The sequence below is a fragment of the Phocoena sinus genome, chromosome 15, assembly GCF_008692025.1.
Source record: "Phocoena sinus isolate mPhoSin1 chromosome 15, mPhoSin1.pri, whole genome shotgun sequence".
NCBI lineage: Eukaryota > Metazoa > Chordata > Mammalia > Artiodactyla > Phocoenidae > Phocoena > Phocoena sinus.
Genome location: NC_045777.1, coordinates 10,084,674 through 10,104,680, shown reverse-complemented (window position 1 = coordinate 10,104,680; position 20,007 = coordinate 10,084,674). Strand labels below are relative to the sequence as shown.

The 20,007-nt window shown below is 48.6% G+C and overlaps 1 protein-coding gene across 4 annotated transcripts in view; it reads right to left on the bottom strand.

Moving 5' to 3' along the window:
- The window catches only part of ATP9A (ATPase phospholipid transporting 9A (putative)), a 138,215-nt gene that overhangs the window by 99,076 nt on the left and 19,132 nt on the right, over window positions 1-20,007 (bottom strand). For all 4 annotated transcript variants that reach the window (XR_004345780.1, XM_032605165.1, XM_032605164.1 and 1 more), the window contains 3 exons: window positions 11,836-11,980; window positions 7,884-7,997; window positions 298-406 (listed from right to left, as the gene is read on the bottom strand). Coding sequence is in view for 3 of the 4 variants with exons in the window: in XM_032605165.1 (XP_032461056.1) it covers window positions 298-406; window positions 7,884-7,997; window positions 11,836-11,980 (368 nt within the window). In the remaining variant the exon portion in view is untranslated. The remainder of the gene's footprint in view (window positions 1-297; window positions 407-7,883; window positions 7,998-11,835; window positions 11,981-20,007) is intronic.

Below are 20,007 nucleotides of genomic sequence, written 5' to 3'. Positions count from 1 at the left end.
AAATTCCAGGTTGATGAGGCACAAGTCAGATGACAGGACTGGCTCTAAGAGAGCAGTGGCAGCCCAGGGATGCGGCTGGAGTAACCCCAGGTCCTGGGGCAGACGCTGGCCTCCCTGGTGCCGGCAACGAGTGACTGCCCTGTCACGGGGCACCCACACACCTGCTGGCCCCGGGCCTTGAACTCTGCTCCCTGACTGTCAGCGGCCCATGATTGAGTTGCAACCCTGTGGGCCACCCCCCACACACACTGGGGGCCCTGCTGCAGGAAGTGGCCCCACTGGGTCCAGGAGGCTGACCTCTTGCTGTGAGCCGGCTGTAGACCTGCGAGTTGACTTCCTTGTCTCGCACGTAGCATCGGATCTCCTCCACCGCCTCTCGGATGATGGTGACAGCCAGCACGAAGCCCTGCACAGAGACAGAGAGAGGGTGAGCCCTGGTGGAAGCCACCTTCCTCTCCTGGGGCCGGGGACAGAAAAGGCCAGAGGCCACTTGAGGGCAGCAGGGCAGGACCTGCTAATTATTCCAAGGGCAGAAGCCCCAGCAAACCCACTTCTCTGAATCTCATGCACCGGAAAAACTCTCACTGACACACACGTATCCAGGGACGTCCGCAGTCACCACCACCACAGGGTTCCTAAGAGTGAAAAAACACAGAAACCCCAGGACCGTCCGGCCACAGGTGAGGGCTGAGTGATGGTGACCTCTGACGTCTGCATCTCACTCGCCACGTGCCGGGTGCCATTCGAAGTGCTTTCCACCCCAATCTAGTTCCAGAGTCTTAACCGCCACAACGTTCTGCCTCTGGAGAAACCTGGGTAGGTGGAACCAGAAAGATGGTCCAGCAGGGCCCAAAGTGAAATGCATCCCTGTTTGTATTGACCTGTCAGTAGGGAAATTAACTTTCTGGAACATAACAATGTAACACTGTTCAAATAAACACCAACAAAGATTCTCCTATACTGCTAAAAATTTTCCACTGTCCTCAACTACTGGTTAGATTCCTCGGCAAGGTAGGGGGCTAAGATGGGATGGGGACTTCAGTCTTTCCTGTAATGTTTTAAACTTCTATAAAGAAAACATATTAAAGTATTAATTGCGTAAGTACACACTCATAAAAAGAAAATTTTAAACTGCCATACCTTCCCAAGTCAGATACCCCAACTCATAAAAACCTGGTACAGAGGTTATACTCACAGGTATGTGAGTCACCCATATCTAGAATCTATTTTCATCTAGATTTTTCCTCTGGTATCAAGAAAGGCAAGAACCGTCATTCATTTTTTCTTACAAAATACACTTGTCACTCTCCTCCTTTTAAAGTCTTTTTTTTTTTTTAACGCAGAGAGCACAATCGCCCCAAGGTTAGCAGTAGTGAATTCTTTGAGGCTTTCATCTTCATACTGTTTATCCCATGCAATGTATTAAGTTAGATTCAAAGGACTTCAGATCTCTTATGTAAATTTAGCCAGAGATGTGCTGCTCTGTGAAACTCCTCCAAAGGCCCACACATCTTTACTATCAAAGGATTACTCCTGTTTCCACTCAGATGTAAAGTACACACTGAAGCCAAAGCAAAACTGGTACATTTCAGAAAAAAAAAAAAACAACAAAACGCATAACCAGACCACATACAGAGGTGAGAGAAAACCCATTCTGGAAAAGCACGGCTGGTTTGCAGAATCCCCACCCCCTCCCCCAGGCTGCTGTTTTGTTCTGGGCCATAACCCACGTTTTTTGTTGTTTGTTTTTTCAAATGTTCCAGTTTCTATTTCTCTCTGCATGGGCCTGGCTAAATCCCATTGATGTTAATGGAAAGTGTGCGCTCACTACAAAGACAGGAGGCGCTACCCTCCCCGCTACAAATAAATACCCCCTCATAAGTCACCGTATCTATGACCCCCGAACACACACACACACACACACACACACACACACACACACGGTCCTCATCAATCCCAGGGGACGTGCCACATCTTAAGCTAGAAACTGCTTTACAAAGAGCTGCACATGTAGTCCAGAAATAAATTCCACCCGTCCAACTTTGGAGGTCCTTAAGAGCCACAGATACTGAGAAAGAGGCTTGAATGCGAGTGGGGGGTTTTCTGAGCTTGTAAGGAAATCAGAGGTGGTGACGGTGAACAGACATGAAATTCTGAAGGTGCTAAGACTCTTCTATAAAGTTGTATGTCAAAAATAGATTTACTAAAGCAAAATTCTGAAGGAAATCAGAAAAGCCGTTCCCTCTGGTTGGGGAGGGGGCTGACTGGAGAGGGGCAAGACGGGACTTCCGGGGTGATGGAATGGTCCTGACCCAGGTGGTGCTGACATGGGTGTTGACAAATGTCAACACACAGTGAACTGAAAACTTAGTATCTGTGCATTTTATGGCATGTAGATCGCATCTTAATAACAAAAAAAAAAATCTAGGTTATGTGGTCTTCGTACAATTTTATGGATTATTTCAGCAGTCACCTGAGGAATTTCTCCCTCTAACATATTACTATCAAGAAAAAAGTTACCAAAAGCTAAAACGTAATCCACACAATGAACAATGGCACTAGTACCAGAATTTTTTAATTAAAATGAGAACATTTCCCGAGAATGTTCTACGTGTCAGGAGCTATTTGAAGCATTTTACTTGCTGTACTTCACTGAACCTCCCAACAAGCCAAGGGAGTAGACATGATCGCCCCTATTTTATAGGTGAGGAAACTGAGGCTCAGAAAAGCTTGTTCCAATTACACAGCTTCTCAGAGAAGTTGCAGCAAGAGCTCAACCATCTGGCCACCCCGCCCGCATTTTGAACCACTGAGTTCACGGCTGGGTTTGAAATGAGAGGACTCTCAGGGTGGTTGGAGACATTTCAAAATGTACTTTAGCCAAGAACGGGAAATTGATTCTCTACATAAAAATCTAGGGGATTTAGGGGAAGTCAGCTACAGTCTCCTAGAAACAGATGCTACCTAATTTGTCTGACCCCAAACTCCCTTCTCGGCAGCCCCTGGAAAAAGAGGAAGAACTTGTACAAGACAAGCATCTCCTCCTGTCTCTGAACCATCACAGAAAACTTCGGCTATAAAAGGGGTCACAAGCTAGTGAGAAACCTCAGGACTGGGACGTCCCTGGTGGCGCAGTGGTTAAGACTCCACGCTCTCAATGCAGGGGGCCCAGTTTCAATCCCCGGTCAGGGAACTAGATCCCACAAGTGTGCCACACTAAGAGTTCATGTGCCACAACTAAGGATCCCATGTGCTGCAACTTAGAGGCTGGCAAGCTGCAACTAAGGAGCCTGCCTGCCACAACTAAGACCCAGCACAACTACATAAATAAATAAATAACCTCAGGACTGCCAGAGGCTGCTGGTAACCTGTCTTCTCTCTACAGCCAGAGTCCCAGGGAAACCAGGTGATTCAGCTGCTTACGTTGGAAGTCAGGCCTTCTGGCTTCTCCCGGAAATTCTGAGCGTCATTTCAGAGAGGAGAGATGGGCTAGGACCAGGGTCGGGCCCTCTTTTAGAAGGGTGGCAGCCCTCCAGGTCATCCCGGCCCCCACGGTTCACCCCATTGCATTTCCTGAGACCCTGGAGTCAGCATCACCGGTGCTAATGTACAGAATACATACTAGGAACAGAAAAGGGTATAGTACCTAACAACAAGTTGCGTTCCACATTTTGATTCTCGGTCACCAGCCCCAAGAACCAACGTGGCCTCCCCCTGTGGAGGGAGCAACTCTACTTTGAATGGTTTCAAACACCCTGAGTGCACGTCTGACCTACGTTAGTTTCCTATACCCTTCCAACTTCCGTAGAGGCACACGGAGGTGACTTAAGACAGAGATCTCTGCACATAAAGATAAAAAACACTTAGAAGAATAAAAGGCGGGCTTCCCTCGTGGCGCAGTGGTTGGGAGTCCGCCTGCCGATGCAGGGGACACGGGTTCGTGCCCTGGTCCGGGAGGATCCCACATGCCGCGGAGTGGCTGGGCCCGTGAGCCATGGCCGCTGAGCCTGCGCGTCCGGAGCCTGTGCTCCGCAGCGGGAGAGGCTGCCGCGGCAGTGAGAGGCCCGCATACCGCCAAAAAAAAAAAAAAAAAAAAAAGAATAAAAGGCAACCCCCAGCTCCAAAGATAAATACTAACTTCGGTGAAGAACCTTCCAGACCTCCATGTATTTACATGCACAAGTGTGCAAAAATACTTGTGGGGGAGAGGGTCATAAAAATGGGAGTATGAAAAAAAAAAAAATGGGAGTATGCTGTCCATGTTATCCTGAAACTTACTTTTTTCACGCAAAGAAAAAGACGAGTCACACCGTGTCGTGTCGACATCACCGGAGTGACTTCGTCATTCCTGACTCCAGGGCAGCATCCCATAGTTTTGCTGGACCAGCGTTCAGGTAACCACCGATGGACATCTGTTTGCTTCCAGTGTCTGAGTAACATACGCCATGCTGCAAAGAATACCCTCGTACACACACCCCACACACGCCCCAAGGCCTTTTCTGATATTCCAAAGCCCAGTCCTTAGAAAAAGAAAATGAGTGTCCGTCTCTGTGGGGCTTCACATCCCCTCCACACCGTAGCATGATCTCAAGCAAGCTCCTTATTCTCCTTTGCCCCATGTTCTTGTTTCTCGAGTGAAGCATCTTTTTTCTCTACCAGTCTGTTTTGCCTCCAGTCCATGGGAATCTCCAATAACCACTGTGGAAGAATTCGACAGAGCTGATCTCATTTCCAACCCCACTATTTCTCCTGCATAATTCCATCTTCTCTGAGTCATACACATGACTCTCGGTTAACAGAATGAAAAATTTATGCCAAAGATGGCCAAAGTTCCCTCCCCAACACACATGCCAACGCCAATGTGAACAAGGTTGTAGGGGTGCTAGTAGGTCTGCACCCCAAAAATCATTCGGACGATGGGTTTATATGACAGGCTGGGCAGATGAATACCTCGAGTGGAAGAGAGCACAGACCAGATATCATGCTTGAGATGGTAAAGGCAGGGAGAGGGGGAGACACACAGCCGCCTTCTCGAACACCTTGGGATCCAATTGCATTTACCTAATACATACTTTACTATAATGTAAGTTAAAGTGTATGTAAAACAGGCACGTGTAAGAAGAGACTGAAAGGAAACAGACCAGAAACATAGATGGGGCATCTCAGGAGGTGGCTGCACAGGTAGGGATTTTTGCTGTGCTGCTTCTCCTTCAAATTTTTCTCCAAAAATAATGAGTCCCGGGCGACTTCCCTGGTGGTCCAGTGGTTAAGAATCCGCCCTTCCAATGCAAGGGACATGGTTTCAATCTCTGGTTGGGGAACTAAGATCCCACATGCCGCGGGGCAACTAAGCCCTCGTGCTGCAACTACTGAGCCCATGCAATCTGCAGCCTGCGCCACAACCAGAGGGAAGCCCACACGCCGCAACTAGAGAAGCCCGCATGCCGCAATGAAGATCCCGCACGCTGCAACTAAGACCCTCTGCAGCCAAATAAATAAATATTAAAAAAAAAAAAAAAAGAATGAGTCCCTTTGTAGAGTCCCTTCGTAGTTGATAAAGGAAAAGAAAAATGAACAGAGGGCGTTTTGCAGGCAATAAAGCAGCAAGATCTGGGGTCTGGGGAGAACCCAACAGACAAGATTTGAGAGGTGGGATCTGGTCATCCCACACTCCCAGTCGAGGGTTCCTGAGCCCAGAAGGCACCAATATGAGGTACCAAGGAAACCCGTACAGCCTCAAGCAGAGCAGAGACTGCAAACCGGCAGCCTGCGGACAGACCACGAGAGAAGGCGGGGGTGTGCTCACTCCACACAGTGCTTTAACAATTTGTAAATGAGTTAGCAATGTTTGAAAATCAAGGGAAAGAGATGCTGGAAATTAGAAAAAAATGACTCAGCACTGTGTATATCTTGTAACCTTTTTTCTAAAAAGGAGCGTTGGGGAGCAGGGAAAAGACAAGATTTTTAAATTTAATGTTGTATGTCAATTATACTTCAATTTTCAAAAATCATGGTAAATGGCAGAAGCCAGTCCAGAAAAAACTTATTCATTGTTTGTAAACTTTGGAAGGAGGAAAAAGAAATGAATGACAGTGTTTTGGGGGTGGAACTGGATAAAAGGGAGATTTTTCATGAGGTACCTTTTCACACGTTTCCTGAATCGTGTGACTGTATTACCTTTCAAATAACTATATTTTTAAAACGTAATCAGTAAAACGCAGGGTGATAGATGATACTTTATACACATTGCAGACTAACTTTTCTTAAATAACTGACTTACAGTTTGACTTTATATAGGTATGTAGCAAACTGCTGTGGAACTAAAAAACTAAAAAGAATTCAGGTCCTTCCGGTAAAACTCTGAAGTTTCTACCTCTTGGGCAACTCTGGGTCCATGTTTGCAGCGATGGAACAAAGCAGCATCTTCTGCTTTGAGATGGGACACGAGCACCCCCGCCCCCCGGCTTCTATCAGCCTGGCCTCTGAGTTAGTGACACTCACTGTGTAAAAGCACACACCCTGATGCAGACAGGAATGTCTGTTATCCCAACATCCTACCTCACCCACAAATGACTCAGAGCAGAAAAGAACGATTCCCGCATCCCAAAAGCACCTCCACCGCCTGTGTGGAAGAAATAAACCCCGCTCCTCTTCCCAGGGCTGGAACTGCTGACACGACCTGTCTGATTAACGTACCACCAATGGCGTGTGGACCCCGCTTCCTGGGCCCTTGGCATCCACTTCCTCTGCTCCCTAAGTGCCTGTGCACCAAATCCTTACCGTCCAAAAGAACGTGTGTTTTTGTTTCCTTAAGGAGGAAACACCTTTTCTACTTTAACAATCTTCTCCCAATGAAAAATTTAACAAGATTTGTGAACAGAGAATCCAAGTGTTCCTTCCGAGCCCTGCGTAATGAAAATTAATATTTCATCATGTCTCCGGAGGAAAGGAAATGTCAGTTTCACCCTCTCTGTGCCCCAGACGCGCTGGGCTTCTTTCTGTTCTTCCAATATTCCAAGCTTGTGCTGAACGCAGGGCCTTTGCACTGCTGCTCCCTGAACCTGGGATCCTCCCACCCTCCTGCTTTTCTTCCCATCACCTCCTCAAGAGGCCTTTCCCGGCCACCCTGGCTAAGACCGCCCCTCCACATCTCCCACCTTCATGCACTCAACAAATACTAACTGTGCCTGGGATGCCACATTTGCCCTACGACCTTCTACTACCTTCACAGCAGTTTCACAACTTGAAACAATTACGCTCAGCTGTTTTACTGTCTGTCCCCGCTGAAAGTCAACTCCGCGAGGGCAGGAATTTTTCTACGTTTCAGTCACTGCTGCATCCCCAGTGCCCAGCACCGTGGCTGGCACACAGCAGGTGCTCAATAGCCATTTCCAAAAAGGCAGGAAGAAAGAAAAGGCGGCACAAGAAGGATGGAGGGGCGTCGGGTCCGTCACCCTCCATACACACTGAAGCACAGAATCTGTTCCCGTCAACCCTGCACGCTGAAAGAGTCTACATAATAAACAGAAAACGATCCAAAGAGCACAATGCAAAGAGTCGGAGGCTTTGCCTTGCTCACGACCGCTGTGTACTAGAGCCTAGAACCGAGTGATTCACGATAGGCATGCAAAAAATATTTGCTGAAACAAGGAAAGGCTGAACAGCTGACGGACAGAAGGAATGAGTAGCACAGGCATCACTACGGTTGACCCCGGTAGTGGCAGAAACGGAGCCTCACATGAAAACCTCAGGGGTTCCCAACGTGTTGGCCGGAGGGTGTCCTCTCCCTTGAAAGGCCGAGTCCCATTCCAGGTGCCTGGAGGACAAAGAACCAGTGCTGCCCAACCTCTGATGTTACTGAACGGACGACCCGACTGACTCACCAGGGGAACCCAGTAGGTGTACAGTGCTCCCAGTCGCATTTCGGGGACGAACTGGGAGCAGGCGAGAAGCAGGAAGTAGAGGTTGAAGAAGTATTTGAACTGGTTAAACAGCACCTGGAAAAGGAGAGAGAGGAGAGAGAAGACACTTCAGGTTGGTCTGATGCAGCTGGGTGGGCTTAGAGGGGGATGAGTGACATTTCAAAACACCCCCCCAGAAGAACAAAACTCACATGGTACCTACATATACGGTTTACACACCTCTACATGTTGTATAGGAAAATACACCTGGGTGGCGAAAACATAATTTGTCAAAGTAAAGAAACAAATGATACACATGGGAATTATAAACACTAGATTCAAGACAGTGGGGACCTCTGGGCAGGGAGGGTATGCTGGAGGCTTCGGCTATAGTTGTGAGATTTTATGTCTTAAACTTTTTTTTTTTTTAATTTATGGCTGAGTTGGGTCTTCGTTGCTGTGCACGGGCTTTCTCTAGTTGCAGTGTACGGGCTTCTCATTGCCGTGGGTTCTCTTGTTGCGAAGCACGGGCTCTAGAGTGCAGGCTCAGTAGTTGTGGCACACCAGGCTTAGTTGCTCCGCGGCATGTGGGATCTTCCTGGACCAGGGATCGAACCCGTATCCCCTTCACTGGCAGGCGGATTCTTAACCACTGCGCCACCAGGAAAGTCGGAAACTTTTTTTTTTCCTAGTTTTTGGCCACGTGGAGCAGCACGTGGGATCTCAGCTCCCCAACCAGGGATTGAACCCACGATTGATCCCTAAGGTGGAAGTGCAACGTCTTAACCAGTGGACCGCCAGGGAAGTCCCTTCTTAAACTACTTTGTAAGTACAGAAAGGGCCACTCAAAATGTTGTTGAAGAGGTTTTAGTGGGAAATGCTTATGCTGTAAGACTGAATCAAACAAGTGAGATAAGTGGATATCTCCCTGGTATGATCTCAACGTCATACAATATCTACAGCAGAATTTCATCCCATGTGGCAGGAGGGTCCTGGCAGAGTTTCAACTGCCCCCACGTGCCCTGGAAGTGACACTGATCCCCCTGACTCATTTTGGGCAACGAACAGAAATCATGTGTCCCTTCGGAGCACTGTCCGGCCCCTCGCTCTTGCCCTGCCATGGAGACGTGGGTGCCCACATATTCCAGATAATGTAGCTGTGAGATGGAGGAGAATGGCCTGATCTGCCTCAGAATTTCCATGAATGAGAAATAAACTTTCACTTGACTTAAGATACTGAGCTCGTGACTTCCCTGGTGGCGCAGTGGTTAAGAATCTGCCTACCAACGCAGCAGACACGGGTTTGAGCCCTGGTCTGGGAAGATCCCACATGCCGCGGAGCAACTAAGCCCATGTGCCACAACTACTGAGCCCGCGTACCACAACTACTGAAGCCCACGCACCTAGAGCCCGTACTCCGCAAAGAGAGAAGTCACCGCAATGAGAAGCCCACACACCACAACGAAGAACAGCCCCTACTCGCCACAACTAGAGAAAGCCTGTGTGCAGCAATGAAGACCCAACGCAGCCAAAAATTAATTAATTAATTTTAAAAAAAGATACTGAGCTTTAGGGGGCTGGGGGAGGGGAGTAAGCCAGGCAGCAATAAATGTACTCAAAATCACCCTTAAAGGGCTCCCCTGGTGGCACAGTGGTTGAGAGTCCGCCTGCCGATGCAGGGGACACGGGTTCGTGCCCCGGTCTGGGAGGATCCCACATGCCGCGGAGCGGCTGGGCCCGTGAGCCATGGCCGCTGAGCCTGCGCGTCCAGAGCCTGTGCTCCGCAACGGGAGAGGCCACAGCAGTGAGAGGCCCGCGTACCGCAAAAAAAAAAAAAAATCACCCTTAAAAAAACATTCAGGTTGACTTTAAGCTACAGTGTAAGGTATTTGCATTTCCATGTTCTCCCTCAATAAATCAAACAGTGATTTTTTTTTTTCTTCCAGCTTTGGAACTGATTGCTGCTGCTGCTTCTGAAGTCAGTCAGTGTATTCTGGAGGCCACACTAGATAAAAACAGATGTTTAACTTAAAGGTGTTTTATGGGCAAGGTTTTCAGAGTACTTGTCCATGAATTTAACAAACGAAAGGGATGAATGCAGAGTAAAATACTACGCAAAACATTAGCAAACAGGCTTCCCTGGTGGTGCAGTGGTCGAGAGTCCGCCTGCCAATGCAGGGGACACGGGTTCGAGCCCTGGTCCGGGAAGATCCCACATGTCGCGGAGCAACTAAGCCTGGTGTGCCACAACTACTGAGCCTGCGCTCTAGAGCCTGTGAGCCACAACTACTGAAGCCCGCGCGCCTAGAGCCTGTGTGCTCTGCAATGAGAAGCCACTACAGTGAGGAGCCCGTGCACCGCAAGGAAGAGTAGCCCCTGGTCGCCGCAACTAGAGAAAGCCCACGTGCAGCAACAAAGACCCAACGCAGACAAAAATAAATTTAAAAAAAAAAAAAAGTGACTTCAATAAAAAAAAATAAGTTCACAAACATGTTAACAAAAAGTCTCTCTGGATGATAGTGTTAAAATTTACCTTTAAAAAAAAGTTCTCTAAGTCATGTACCAAAATGTTCATTGCAGCTCTATTTACAATAGCCAGGACATGGAAACAACCTAAGCGCCCATCATCGGATGAATGGATAAAGAAGATGTGGCACATATACACAATGGAATATTACTCAGCCTTAAAAAGAAATGAAATTGAGCTATTTGTAATGAGATGGATAGACCTAGAATCTGTCATACAGAGTGAAGTAAGTCAGAAAGAAAAAGACAAATACCGTATGCTAACACATATATATGGAATTTAAGGGAAAAAAAATGTCATGAAGAACCTAGGGGTAAGATAGGAATAAAGACGCAGACCTACTGGAGAACGGACTTAAGGATATGGGGAGGGGGAAGGGTGAGTTTTGACAGGGCGAGAGAGAGTCATGGACATATACACACTAACAAACGTAGTAAGGTAGATAGCTGGGGGGAAGCAGCCGCAAGGCACAGGGATATTAGCTCGGTGCTTTGTGACAGCCTGGAAGGGTGGGATGGGGAGAGTGGGAGGGAGGGAGACGCAAGAGGGAAGACATATGGGAACATATGTATATGTATAGCTGATTCACTTTGTTGTAAAGCAGAAACTAACACACCATTGTAAAGCAATTATACCCCAATAAAGATGTTTAAAAAAAAAAAAAAAAAAAAAGTTCTCTACACTTTTATCTCCCAACTTTCCTGTTCCAAATATGTATTTCATGATAATGAGGGGTGGGGGGGGAATGTAAGCACTGATTTTTTTTTTTTAATAAATTTATTTATTTATTTATTTTTGGCTGCATTTGTTGCTGTGCGCAGGCTTTCTCTACTTGTGGTGAGCGGGGGCTACTCTTCGTTGCGGTGCGCGGGCTTCTCATTGTGGTGGCTTCTCTTGTTGCAGAGCACGGGCTCTAGGCGCGTGGGCTTCAGTAGTTGTGGCTCACAGGCTCTACAGCGCAGGCTCAGTAGCTGCGGCACACGGGCTTAGTTGCTCCGCGGCACGTGGGATCTTCCCGGACCAGGGCTCGAACCCATGTCCCCTGCATTGGCAGGCGGACTCTCAACCACTGCGCCTCCAGGGAAGTCCCCTCCTGATTTTCTTTTTTTTTTTTTTGGAACAAAGCTATGTCCTCAAAATATCTTTTTCACTCTTAGGCCCAACACACCAAATAAATGTGAAGTTATTCTAACCAATCAAGTGGAGTCTCACAGCCTTGCGGACAGAAGGCAGCCCCCTTCCAGGTGCTCAGGACCAGGGAAGATGAATGGCCAGTGGCTGAGGTGACATGGAAAAGACGGGGTGTTCACAGAATCTGCCACAGGAACTTCAGTCTGCTAAGACTGGTACCACTGCATACATCTGGTGTAGGAAGAAGAAAACGATGTTGCCCCTGCCCGTACATACCCCAGGCAAAAAGGTGAAGAAGTTGTACTTCTGATTGTTGATGACATTTCGAGGGTATCTCTGGTCCCTCTTCTCGGGGTGCCCCAACCAGACCGTGCGGGGCCTGGGCTCCCCTGCACCACAGCATCTCAGCCACTCGCAGCACCTGTGGGAAAGACACGCCCACACCGTCAAGGCCACGCCCACACCCATCCACTCCTCCCAGAATGTCTTTCTCTAAAGCATCTTCACTGAGTCAGAACCACAGCCCCATCTGAGGCTTCATCCTTCAATGAGAGGGGAAAACAAAGCTGAGGCATCTAAGAAGCTGTGGTCCAAATCAAAGATGCTTTGTCCCCAAGCCCAAATTATTTCAAAAAGTAGGATTCGTTTTTTTTTTTTTTTTTTTTTTTTTTTTTGCAGTACACGGGCCTCTCACCGTTGTGGCCTCTCCCGTTGCGGAGCACAGGCTCCGAATGGGCAGGCTCAGCAGCCATGGCTCACAGGCCTAGCCACTCCACGGCATGTGGGATCTTCCCGGACCGGGGCACGAACCCATGTCCCCTGCATCGGCAGGCGGACTCTCAACCACTGCGCCACCAGGGAAGCCCCAGGATTCGTTTTTAAAATAAGATTTAAGTTAAAAAAAGTAAATACAGAGCAACAAGTACTGTTATCACTTTGACATTCTGCAGGTGAGAGAGGAAAGCTCAGGACAGCTGAATAAAGCACCCGAGTTTACCAAGATGTGAGAAACAGCCGAGTCTGGCCTTGAACCAGGTCCATCTTATTCTGAAACCCAGTGTCTTTGCACCCCACATGCTATCAAGGGTGCTGGTCACACCAAGATTACTATACAAAAAGAGAAGGGAAAGAATCTCCTTCCACACTCGGCTCCACGTTTTAGCAACATGCTGGAGGAACACGCCAGCAAGATGATGACTCGGCGCCCCGCATAACCTGAACACAGGCCAGCGTACCAGCTGTAGGCAAACTGACTCCCAGGGCCGCCCCCGGAGGGCAGCTCACCAGGCACGCCTGCCCTCAGGTCGCCTGTGTGAAGCCAGGGACACCTGCCCAGCTCTGGCAAAACTCAGCTGCTCTGAGACACACATGCCCACCCTCACTCGTGCCAAAAAAAGGCAGCCCATCCTTCAGGAGCGGCTGTAAACAGGCATTTTGAGAATTACGAGCATTCGTTAAGGGTCTTTCATGGAAAGACCCCAGGCTGAACTGTTCACCTCCCCACCCACCCCCACAGGCTGGGAGGAAGGAACCCCAGCCCTACCAGCCCCTTGAGATGCTGCCAGCTGAAGGCAACCCATCCAGACGTGGCCATGATGACTTACATAGTCACCTGTCACCTGCGGACCCACCGTCTCCCCCTCCTCCTACGGGCCAGGCAGGCCCTGCCCAGGTACTGGGGTGGAGAGCTGAGCACACACAGTCCCTGGGCATCGGGACTCTAAAGATTAGCAAGCCAGCAAGTTGTTGCCTGCTCAGATGCTCAAAATTTCCATGATGAAACACGATGCTCTTTCTTAAATATAGCATCCTGGTTCCCGTAAACTAGTGCTAGGGCTGGGGTGGGGAGGATGGTGGTAGCTCTCACGAGGATGGGTGTCACTTCTAATAACTCATTCGTGTTGGCGAGAGACACATACAGAAACCTTGAGGTGTCCAGCCCCATTCCTGCTCTTGGGTGTGTGTCACCCAAGCCGGCCATCCGTGGACGCAAAGCACTGAATGAGGGAGGGAGGGAGGATGCATTTGACGGAAGCACACCCTTCAATCTGCAGATACCTACTCATGGTCACTGATTTTTCTGTGAACCAGCCGGTCTCTCCCCATCCTATAATAATCCTGTAATGACGACTCCCAGAGCTGAGTGTTTCTAATGAAAGCTGAAGAATGAACTTAAGAGAATGACATACTGTCAGGCTGTTTATGAGTTTTGTCTGTTTTGTCCTAGCAGAAGGTTACTCACAGCAAGCTACCAAGTTAAACGCTCCGTGACTTAACCGGCAGGCGTGCATGTGCACAGGGGGCAGGTCATTCAGGGCAGCCCGCACGTGGTAGCAAAGACTGGAACCGTACCTAACCGGTCATCAGAGGGCGGCTGGTCAAATAAGCAGGGAACGTCCATACGATGGCATGCTCAATAGTCTTTGAAGAGGGAGATAGAGCTGTATGCGCTGAATAGCCCCATTTGCAAGATACGCTAAATCAGGAAGGAGCTGCAAGGTGTGTCCAGGATGCCATTCCTTGCATGAAAGCAAGAGGATACCGTGCAGACTATGCCTGCCAATGCAGAAAACCTCCACGACAGCTGACGCCACCGGTTTCCTTTGGGAAGGAGGGAGTAGGGGCGCCTTCTCCTACTTATTCTTCCATCACATTGTACATCTATTACCTATGGGACTAAATGTGCATTTCTTTTTTTTTTTTTTAGCTAAATCCATAATAGTAAGCATTTATTAAGTGCTCATCTGGTCCAACTATGATTCCAGTTCCTGTGGGGACCTAACTTTGGAACGGGATCCTTTCCTTCTACTTCCTCACAATCTCATTGCAACAAAGGGTAGTAAGCGTTTGGCACAGGGTAAAATAAGGACTTTGTGTCACCTGAGCCCAGTGTAACTAGCCCCAAGCTGATCTCATTTAATCACCTTGATTGTCACCTTGTTTATTCACTTTCTACCTGCACTGGATATAAGCTGCACACTTTCAATGACTTTTAGGTCAACAGTATTTACTGAGTATCTAATAAGAAGGAGAAGAAGACAAGGGATCATTGCTCCCTTTTTGTCACACATTCATTCACCTAGAATGTCCTGTGCACTCACAGGACGCAGGTCCTCACCTAGGGCATTCAACAGTGAGCAAGACAGACGAGGTCCTCCTCCCACGGGGAGGAAGAGAGACAGTAAACAGCTCTCTAAAATAAAATAAGGCATGGGATAAGAGAAGGAGTGGGGAAGGGGTGTGGCTCCGGGAGACTGGGTGGTCAGGAAGGCTGGGGTGACAGGTGAGCTGAGTGACAAGAAGAAACATCCATGCAACCAGGCAAGGAAGTGCCATCTAGGCAGATCAGAACCGCAAGGGCAAAGATCCAGAGGTAGGAAGCAGCCTGACACACATCTGCAGGGAAAGAAGACTAGTGTGGCTGGAATGCACCGAACACGGGGGAGAGGGTAAAAGATGAGGTCGGAGGAGGAGGAGGAGGGGGCAGACGACACAGGGCCTTGTCACCAGGGCAAGGAGTCTGGATTTTACTCCATCCACAGTGGGGATCACTGAAGGGTTACAAGCACAGGGTGGCATGATCTGATTTAATTTTTTTTTTTTTTTTTTTGGCCACGCCTCACGGTTTGCAGGATCTTAGTTCCCCAACCAGGGATCAAACCCATGCCCCTGCAGTGGAAGCACAGAGTCCTAACCACTGGACGGCCAGGGAATTCCTGAGTTACATTTTTTTAAAGGTCCTTCTGGCTTCTGAGCAGAGAAGACGCTGCCGTGGGCAAAAGGAGAGACAGGTAACAGGTGTGAGGCTTCTTTGGGGGATGGTGAAGTGTTCTAACATTGTGGTGATGTCTGCACAACTCAGTGAATATACTAAAAATTGCTGAATTATATACTTTAAAGAGGCGAACTGCAGGGCATGTGAACTGTATCTTAACCAAGCTGTACATTAACCAAAAAGATTGGGAACAGAAGGATCATTTAGAAAGCTGTTGCCGTCATCCAGGCAAGCAAAGACTAGGGTGGTGGCAGTGAGGGGTGATGAGAAAGATAGATTCTCAAAATGTCACGGATGTAGAAGTGTATGCTCTTTAAAAAATAATGTCTTACTTAATGTTCACAACCATCCTACATAGTATGTACTAGCATCATCCCCATTTTCATGATGGATAAACTGAGGCCCAGAGAGGACTCAGTTACCTGCTCAAGATCTACTGCTACACCAGCTCCATCTACTACCGAGTGGTAGAAGCCGACTTTAAGCCCACGTCTGTCTGATCCAGATCCTGAGCTAAGAGCCTGAGAGTACCCTGCACAGCCAATGACAGCCCCATCAGCACAATTATTTCACAGCTCTATTTTTTTTTTCTAGTCTCTCTTCATTACATAAAATTGGAAAGATCCTTAGGGGCCATAGAGAGTGAGGGCTCTCAGGCTGCTCAAACCGGAGCTCTTCTGTGTGCACATCAGCTGCCCTGCCCCCCACACTCATTCATTAATCTTCATATCAATGCGTTGGCTCCCAGCTCCCGAGTCACCCTTCAGTGCCCGCTCTCCTTTCTGCCTCTCCTTTACAGTCAGTGAAATGCTAAACCTTCTCAGTAGAGGGCGCTGGAGGGACACCACTGGAGGAAAAAGCTCACCTGTGGTTTCCAGGCTGTGGCACAGTGGGCGGGTCAGCAGTGCGCTGAGTGAGGCCATCGAATGGTGCCCTGGCCAGCCATGCGCCCAGCACATGCTGTCCCTCGAGGCTTTCAAGCCCCACTGTGGCCCAGGGGTCACCTTACCAGGGCCCTCTCAATATGGACATCCCAGGCCCCAGGCCTCCTCCACACCAGTACCCTGATTCCCTCACCCCCAGGTTTGTCTCCCAAGGTCCCCCTGTCACTGTGGCCCTTAGTGTCCCACCAGGGATACTGTGAGCTCAGGTGCCCTCTCTCCCATTGTACACCCAATGCGTCAACCGCCAGCTGTGCCTGCCACCCCATCGGTACCCCTGGGATGGCTTTCTTGCTTGCCCCACCTGCAGACCAGCTCTGGTCCTGCCATCCAGTGGCCTGAACTACACTGTCTCCAACCAGGTCTGCACCCCAGCCTTAGGGAGGGGCCCCCATCCAAGTGTGTCCTACCTCAGATTCAGTCCCTTAGCCTAGGCTACCATACAGTTTTCTTCTATAGCCTACAGTTATAATTTAGTAAGTCCATTTCCCTCCATCTTTCCACCTGATTGAGCCGAGGCCAACCCCACCTCTGAGCTCCAGGCATGACAAGCCCAGGATCCAGGCTTGGTCAAGCAGAGCCCTCAGCATGGTGCTAGGCTCAGAGAAAGGGCCATTGAGAGGCCTGGCTGGGATTTTTGCTAGAAATTCCAGAAAGACATGCTCTTCACCCTGGGGTTGTTAAGGTGGCAGAAAACAAGCCTGGAGTTGCAGGAAGCCACCTTGCTCCTGTTTAGGGAGAGTCTGCCTGAAAATGGAGTCACAAGGAGGATGCAGAGACCACAGGAGGCTCCTGCCCACCTCGGGGGCGAGTGTAGGTCTGTCGGTTCCCTGGGCTTCTCAAGTCTTAGGCACCAGTACATTGGTTTTTGTTTTATTTTACTTTGCTAAAGCCAATGTTAAGTGGGTGCAGTTAACCACCGCCCCAAAGCTCCTGTCTGATAGTCCTGTCTGCCACGTGGCTGGGCCGTACTTAATAAGATGCTTTCCTGTTGGTTTGTGTGTCTTTGCGTCTAAGCTTTTAAAGCCTGCAGTCTATCATCCTGACGTCTGCACACTGATCTCTTCAGAGCTGTGATGTCCAACCTGGTAGCTTTACATTTAAGTTACTTAAATAAAAGAGTTAAATTCCTCATTCTCAGCAGTCACATTCTGAGCGCTCCGCGGCCACAGGTGGTCCGTGGCTATGGACTGGACGGCGCGGATGCAGAACATTCCAGCATGGCAGAGGTTCGACTAGACGGTGCTGCTTTAGAGCAGCTCTTTCAAGGCATCTCCTCCCTCCTCGCTCTTGAACAAACCTCAATGCCCCAGGAACATCAGCAAGTGGACCCCACAACTGAAGGCAATTTGCCCAAAGAGTTTCCCAAACTTCAGCCCTTTTCATACACACGGGATTTCTACCATATCCAACTAATTCTACTTTCTAACTTCATCAGTTTGCCTCAATTTGCATACCTTAAATCAGCGATTCTCAACAGGGAGAAGGGGGTTAGTTACTGGTATCTAGTAGGTAGAGGAGGCCAAGATTCTGCTAAACATCCTACAAAGCCCGGGACAGCACCCGCCACAAAGAATGATGCAGCCTCAAATGTCAGCTGTGTCCTGGTTGAGAACTCCTGACCTGGATTTTGTTTATCAGTACATAAATGTGTCTTAGGAGGTAACTTAAAAGGTAACCACTATCATAAATGCAAAACCACTATAACTTGCCATACACAGAAGGTAAACATCAAAATCAACACAATGAGAAGCAAACGTTACTAAATTCCAGACGCAGTGGCTCCCAGCCCCCAGCCTGCTGCCTGCTGGCCAGTTTCTTCTGCTATTCAAAAGCGGGCCCTGACAGGGTTAAAAAAATGTTGAAGGAAAACTGAAAAAGGAAGTGTCTCGCTATACATCTCAATGTGATTTAGTTCCTGTCCGTGAATTACTTAGGATCACTTTAGCACCTGGAGCCATCATCTGCTATTTGGGGAACTACTGTCCTGCAGTAGAAGCCTTGGGCTTGGTAGCAAATTTACAAGTGACGGCCTTGGGCTTGGTGGCAAATTTACAAGTGACGAAGTCCTCCCCCGGCCCCCAGGTCAGTTAAAGCAGAAGAGGCGGCAGCCAGGCTCCCCCGACATCTGGATTTATACCCACGACTCTTTTTCCTTCTGTCAGCTGCCGCCACACCCCGTCTGTCCAGGGGTGGACGTCAGCACCCCGGAGGTCCAAGAGGGGGAGCTGCCTGGAGCTGTGGGGTGGCAGCTGTCACCCTGCTGTCGCTTCTCAACGCCAAACTGAGCTGTCACTTTCCCAAATTAACTCCTATCCCACATTCTAGACAGGTTGGGGAGATGGGCTACAAGATAGAACCCCTGAGTGCGAGAAATTAATGTAGAGGCTGAAAAAGAAATAACAAGCAAGAGTCTCAGTTTCAGAACAGCAGGACCACGTGGGCTAGAGGAATAAACACCAGCTTTTCAACCAGATGGGCCTGTGCGCAAATCCCAGCCCCGTTCCACACCAGCTGTGAGCCCTTGGACAATTCATCTTCTGTGATCCCCACTTTCCCTATCTGTAAATTGACAGTAAGACCCGCCTTGCTGAATTACTACGAAGACCAAGGATTTTATATATAAAGGGTGTAAGACAATGCCTAGCACACAGCAGGCATTCAATTAAAAGTAGATCTTATTTCTCTTACGTTATTTTTCCAGATTGAAAAAAGAAAACATGAAAATTTTCTCACCTGAATAGCAACGGCTATTCAACTAGGCTAAGATGTAAGGCTAGAAATAATCCCGTCTACGCTGCTTCCAGCTTACACAATTTAAACAAAAGGAAACCAAAGTGGAGTTCCTTACGACTTGACTCTAAAACAAAGGTTTTGATAGCCAATAGCCTGCCAACCAGATGTGCAGTGTTTTCACACAATCTGGCCAAATGCAAGGAAAACAAATATTAGAGAGGGACACGCCAAGGGAACAATGTTTCTGGACAATGTAACTACTGCCACAAGGAGCTGGCGTCCGAAGAAATGATCATCTCTGCCCTGGTGCCACTCAGCAGGCACTCAGTAAATATCTGCTGAATTGCCTGCATGACGTAGCTACCTTCCCTGAAGCCGGAGTCCAGGAAGCTAGAGTCTCAGTGTTGACGCCGGAAAGATCCAGGAAGAATGTAAAGGAAAATTAAAAGCAACACGGAGAACTCAGATACAGAGAACAAACTAGAGGGTGCCAGTGAGGAGGGGCGAGACAGGGGAAGGGGATTAAGAGGTGCCAACTACTATGTATAAAATAAGTAAGCTACAAGGATATATTATTGTACAGCACAGGGAATATAGCCAATATTATATAATAACTACAGATGGAGTACAACCTTTAAAAGTTGTGAATCACTCACTAGGTTGTACATTTGAAACTTGTATCATAGGGTACATCAAGTATACCCCAATTTTAAAAAAAGCAATACAGAGAAAATAGTCTGCAGCAGTAGCTCTCAACGGAGGTAGGGGTGAATTTGCCCCTGGGGACACTTGGCAACGTCTAGAGAGATGTTTGTCTGTCATGACTGCAGGTCCAGGGAAGGGAAGGGCTACTGGCGTCTAGTGGGTAGAAGCCAAGGATGCTGCTAAACATCCTACAGTGGACAAGACAGCCCCACACAGAGGGGCTGCCAACCGTCCCAAGTCTGAGAATGCTGCTCTAGAGCGGGACTGTCCCCGACATTTCTGTGCAGAGGG